At 51.8% G+C, this 6,483-nt stretch overlaps 1 protein-coding gene across 1 annotated transcript in view; it reads left to right on the forward strand.

Moving 5' to 3' along the window:
* The window catches only part of grin2aa (glutamate receptor, ionotropic, N-methyl D-aspartate 2A, a), a gene marked incomplete at both ends in the record, with an annotated part of 93,179 nt that overhangs the window by 78,743 nt on the left and 7,953 nt on the right, over positions 1-6,483 (forward strand). The window contains 2 exon segments of the mRNA XM_084439087.1: positions 1-93; positions 3,664-3,695. The exon segment at positions 1-93 is cut by the window's left edge and continues 68 nt beyond it. Of these exon segments, the coding sequence (XP_084295213.1) occupies positions 1-93; positions 3,664-3,695 (125 nt within the window).

Genomic DNA, 6,483 nt, shown 5'->3' on the forward strand with positions numbered 1-6,483 from the left:
GAACATTCGGAAAAACTACCGCGACATGCACCAGTACATGACCAAGTACCACCAGGGAGGGGTGCAGGACGCGCTGGTCAGCCTGAAGACGGGGTAGGGAGCATGGGAGAGAGCACGGGGGACAAACTACCCCCCTCCCCCTCCACACACACACACACACACACACACACACACCCTTCCCGGGAGAGCCTGGGTGTCTCATCTCATCTCTGGCGTATGGGGGGTGGGAAGTGCCACGTTTAGCAGGCATGTTGTGAGTGTGTGTGTGTGCGTGTGTGCGTCTATAGACGCACACACGCACACACACACACACACACACTCACACGCACACCTTATCCTTGCAAAGACATAGTTAGGGAATCAGCCAATCAGATCGCTGGGATTTGCATATATCTTTAGCAAAGATAAGGTGTGCGTGTGAGTGTGTGTGTGTGTGTGTGTGCGTGAGTGCGTCTATGTGGAACTTAGTGCAAAATTAGACGCACACACACACACACAGACGCACACACACGTTCATTCATTTGTTCGTTTACTCCAGTGTGTGGAATGTGCCACGTTTCGTTAATTGCGTTGAGCGTGTGTGTGTGCGTGTGTGTGTGTGTGTGTGTGCTAAGCTAGTTAGCAAGATGGCTGCGCGTGACGTACTAACGTAATCGGCCGCGCTGCGTGCGACGTCATCTGCCACGTTTCGCTAATTGCGTTGAGCGTGTGTGTGTGTGTGTGTGTGTGTGTGTGTGTGCTAAGCTAGTTAGCAAGATGGCTGCGCGTGACGTACTGACGTAATCGGCCGCGCTGCGTGCGACGTCATTTGCGTGCGTTCCAGCTGGACACAACCCGTTATAGTATACCTCCATAATCCGTGTATGGTTCGTTCTTTGGTTTTTCTGTTTCAAAACGAAATTGGAAAAACAAAAAAACGAGTGAATTTTCGTTTTTCCGTTTTGGTTTTAAAACGAAAAAAAGAGAAAAACCAAACCGAGAAAAACCGAGATGATTTGGTTTGGTTTTTCAAAACGGAAAAACGAAAAATCAGAAAAACTAACGCTGTGTGGTTTGTTTTGGTTTGCGTTCGGTGTACGTTCGGCGCATATACAGGCTGCTGCCGAGTGGGCTTCATCTGCCTGTCATCCATGGACTGACTATGAAACGTGCCTAACCCCCGAGTCGCTCTGGCTCCTTCCGACCGTAACACATCTAGAAATCACCAGGGGGGTGGTTATTCTACCTACGGCTCTGGGAACAAAGGGTGCTGTTCCTAAATAAACTAGGTTGATGCAAACTTTTGGCTTCTTCTTCAGTCCATTTTGAGGCAGCATTCCAGGGTGCTGAACCGATCGACACATGCGTAGCCTACAGCATTCATAATTGGCTACATTGTTGATGGAAAATACTCTTTTACATTCTAAGTGCCTTATATATATTTCATATATTTTCATTTATGAATCACCAGTGACAGGCCTACTTGTGTTCCCCACAAAAGTGCCATTGCGCACGCAGCAGAATGTCTGACTCTGAAAACATCAACTGACGCAAATAATGTCCAATAACCCTGATAAAAAATCGGAAAATAAATTAAATGGAAAAAAAAAAGAAATAACATTACATGATGCCGTGACCCCAACAAACATAATGGGGAAAACACTGAGATATGCATGGAGAGCAGGAGTCGAAGCCATGCCCACCAAATATCAACAGCTCACAGATGCACGGGACAATGTGACAGGTAGGCTAGAAATAATAGCAAAGGACACATTCAAGATGGCACAACAAACAACATGTATAGGCAACAAAAATGGCCCATATGATAGAGTATGAATACATGGTCAACCGTGGTGGCCTGATACCCAATGCACCAACTCCCCGTTGCTCGTGTGTGTGATGACAGACTATCCAACAGCTATCCAAATGGCAATCACATCCAATTACGCACAGCTAGGGCTATTGGTTAATGCAGACTATTGTATATAATGATCCGGGGGTAGTTGCACACATTTGATGGGGATGAACTACTGTAGGCTATCTTATACTGTATGTCCATTCAAATAAGGGATGGTTGCAGAATAATCATGGTCAAACCTGTTCCATCTCGCGGGCGGGTCCAGTGGGGACAACACCGAAAAATATGCACTACAAGGTCTACCTTGGTCCAGGTGTACCGCCGTCCGACAGCTTAATTATTTAAATACATTATTTATTGGACATTATTTGCGTCAGTTGATGTTTTCAGAGTCAGACATTCTGCTGCGTGCGCAATGGCACTTTTGTGGGGAACACAAGTAGGCCTGTCACTGGTGATTCATAAATGAAAATATATGAAATATATATAAGGCACTTAGAATGTAAAAGAGTATTTTCCATCAACAATGTAGCCAATTATGAATGCTGTAGGCTACGCATGTGTCGATCGGTTCAACACCCTGGAATGCTGCCTCAAAATGGACTGAAGAAGAAGCCAAAAGTTTGCATCAACCTAGTTTATTTAGGAACAGCACCCTTTGTTCCCAGAGCCGTAGGTAGAATAACCACCCCCCTGGTGATTTCTAGATGTGTTACGGTCGGAAGGAGCCAGAGCGACTCGGGGGTTAGGCACGTTTCATAGTCAGTCCATGGATGACAGGCAGATGAAGCCCACTCGGCAGCAGCCTGTATATGCGCCGAACGTACACCGAACGCAAACCAAAACAAACCACACAGCGTTAGTTTTTCTGATTTTTCGTTTTTCCGTTTTGAAAAACCAAACCAAATCATCTCGGTTTTTCTCGGTTTGGTTTTTCTCTTTTTTTCGTTTTAAAACCAAAACGGAAAAACGAAAATTCACTCGTTTTTTTGTTTTTCCAATTTCGTTTTGAAACAGAAAAACCAAAGAACGAACCATACACGGATTATGGAGGTATACTATAACGGGTTGTGTCCAGCTGGAACGCACGCAAATGACGTCGCACGCAGCGCGGCCGATTACGTCAGTACGTCACGCGCAGCCATCTTGCTAACTAGCTTAGCACACACACACACACACACGCTCAACGCAATTAACGAAACGTGGCAGATGACGTCGCACGCAGCGCGGCCGATTACGTTAGTACGTCACGCGCAGCCATCTTGCTAACTAGCTTAGCACACACACACACACACACACGCACACACACACACGCTCAACGCAATTAACGAAACGTGGCACATTCCACACACTGGAGTAAACGAACAAATGAATGAACGTGTGTGTGCGTCTGTGTGTGTGTGTGTGCGTCTAATTTTGCACTAAGTTCCACATAGACGCACTCACGCACACACACACACACACACACTCACACGCACACCTTATCTTTGCTAAAGATATATGCAAATCCCAGCGATCTGATTGGCTGATTCCCTAACTATGTCTTTGCAAGGATAAGGTGTGCGTGTGAGTGTGTGTGTGTGTGTGTGTGCGTGTGTGCGTCTATAGACGCACACACGCACACACGCACACACACACACTCACAACATGCCTGCTAAACGTGGCACTTCCCACCCCCCATACTGGCGGTCTTGGTCTGGACATGTGTGTGTGTGTGTGTGTGTGTGTGTGTGTGTGTGTGTGTGTGTGTGTGTGTGTGTGTGCGTGCGCACATTCACCCTTTGTACGTGGTGTTTTGGTGGTCTCTGTGATATATGTGATGTCAGATCAGATGTTCCCTGGGGAACCAAGAATCTAGGTGGACGTTGAGATGGTCTTAGATTGTCTTGTGTGTGTGTGTGCGTATGTGTGTGTGCGTATGTGTGTCTGTGTGTGTGTGTGTGCATGCATGTGTGTGTGTGCATGCATGTGTGTGTGTGTGCGTGTGTGTGTGTGTGTGCATGCATGTGTGTGTATGCGTGTGTGTGTGTGTGTGTGTGTGTGCGTGTGTGTGTGTGCGTGTGTGTGTGTGTGCGCGTGTACTGCATGTCATTGACGGCCCAGTGGGACTAGGGATGAATGGGTTCTCTAACCAGGAGTAGCAGGGCTATTTTTAGCCTTATCTCTCTATCGGCAGACTTAACGGAGGTGTGGAGGGGTGGCTAGGGGTGACACGGGGGAGGAGGAGGAGTGGAAGGAGGGGTATGAACGGAGAGAGCGCATTCTCATTACCACACGGAGGGAAAGACGGGACACGACGAAGGAGGGGAACGGGATGGAGGGATGGAAGAGGAGAGGAATCTAAAGACGAGAGGAGGGACATCCATCCCACCCAACCGAGGGGATGTGGTGACATCGTGACAAGGGCACGGTGATGGGAAGGAGGGGTGGGGGGGGGGGGGGGACGCGGGAGGAAAGAGGAAGGGTAGAAGAGGCAGGATTGACTGGGGGAGGGAGGGCTTTTGATTGGTTAGTGGCAAGGGGATAGGATCCAATCAGAGGCTTTTGCTCCGGAGACAGGAAGCCCCGCAGGACCAGGACGGAGGAGACCGATCAACCAGAGGGAGATGAGGCTGCTGAAGAACGCACACACACACACACACACACACACGTGCGCACACACAGACACACACACACACAGACACACACGCAAACACACACACACACACAGACGCACACACACACACACACACACACACACACACACACACACCGCGTCTCACCGCCTACCGTTCATCGGAAGCTGTGACGCGTCATTGTTGACGAGGCTATCAATAGCCATTTTATTTCTATCTCGTCCTTAATCTCCAGAAGTGGAGCGGAACCTAGATGCAGCAGCAGCAGATCGGGGTCCGGGAACCACGGAGCTGGAGAAGCTGCTCCAGATAGATCCCTCCCCCCTGATAGACCCCTCCCCCCTGATAGACCCCTCCCCCCTGATAGATCCCTCCCCCCCAGATAGATCCCTCCCCCCTGATAGACCCCTCCCCCCTGATAGATCCCTCCCCCCCAGATAGATCCCTCCCCCTCCTGATAGATCCCTCCCCCCCAGATAGATCCCTCCCCCTCCTGATAGATCCCTCCCCCCCTGATAGATCCCTCCCCCCCAGATAGATCCCTCCCCCCCTGATAGATCCCTCCCCCCCAGATAGATCCCTCCCCCCCAGATAGATCCCTCCCCGTCCGGATAGATCCCTCCCCTCTGATAAATCCCTCCCCCCCAGATAGATCCCTCCCCCCCTGATAGATCCCTCCCCCCTGATAGATCCCTCCCCCCCAGCTAGATCCCTCCCCCTCCTGATAGATCCCTCCCCCCTGATAGATCCCTCCCCCCCAGATAGATCCCTCCCCCTCCTGATAGACCCCTCCCCCCTGATAGATCCCTCCCCCCAGATAGATCCCTCCCCCTCCTGATAGATCCCTCCCCCTCTGATAGATCACTCCCCCCTGATAGATCCCTCCCCCCAGATAGATCCCTCCCCCTCCTGATAGATCCCTCCCCCCCTGATAGATCCCCCCCCCCGATAGATCCCTCCCCCTCTGATAGATCCCTCCCCCCTGATAGATCCCTCCCCCTCTGATAGATCCCTCCCCCCCAGATAGATCCTCCCCCTCCTGATAGATCCCTCCCCCCCAGATAGATCCCTCCCCGTCCGGATAGATCCCTCCCCTCTGATAAATCCCTCCCCCCCGGATAGATCCCTCCCCCCCTGATAGATCCCTCCCCCCCAGATAGATCCCTCCCCCTCCTGATAGATCCCTCCCCCCTGATAGATCCCTCCCCCCCAGATAGATCCCTCCCCCCCTGATATATCCCTCCCCCCCAGATAGATCCCTCCCCTCCTGATAGATCCCTCCCCCCCAGATAGATCCCTCCCCCTCCTGATAGATCCCTCCCCCCCAGATAGATCCCTCCCCCCCAGATAGATCCCTCCCCCTGATAGATCCCTCCCCCTCCTGATAGATCCCTCCCCCCCAGATAGATCCCTCCCCCTCCTGATAGATCCCTCCCCCCAGATAGATCCCTCCCCCCTGATAGATCCCTCCCCCTCCTGATAGATCCCTCCCCCCCAGATAGATCCCTCCCCCCCTGATAGATCCCCCCCCGATAGATCCCTCCCCCTCTGATAGATCCCTCCCCCCCAGTAGATCCCTCCCCCCGTGATAGATCACTCCCCCCCAGATAGATCCTCCCCCTCCTGATAGATCCCTCCCCCCCAGATAGATCCCTCCCCGTCCGGATAGATCCCTCCCCTCTGACTAAATCCCTCCCCCCCGGATAGATCCCTCCCCCCCTGATAGATCCCTCCCCCTCCTGATAGACCCCTCCCCCCTGATAGATCCCTCCCCCCCAGATAGATCCCTCCCCCCAGATAGATCCCTCCCCCCAGATAGATCCCTCCCCCCTGATAGATCCCTCCCCCTCCTGATAGATCCCTCCCCCCGATAAATCCCTCCCCCGCTGATAGATCCCTCCCCCCCTGGCTGCCCGCCACCCGACCGCCAGACATCAGATGAACAATGCTGCTGGATAGATTCTTCTGTTAGGACTTAATGGCTAGATTAGTATCGATCACACATAATGCAAGCGGGCTTAAAGTATTCTG

The sequence above is a fragment of the Borostomias antarcticus genome (genome assembly GCF_949987555.1).
Source record: "Borostomias antarcticus genome assembly, chromosome: 5".
Taxonomy (NCBI): Eukaryota; Metazoa; Chordata; class Actinopteri; order Stomiiformes; family Stomiidae; genus Borostomias; species Borostomias antarcticus.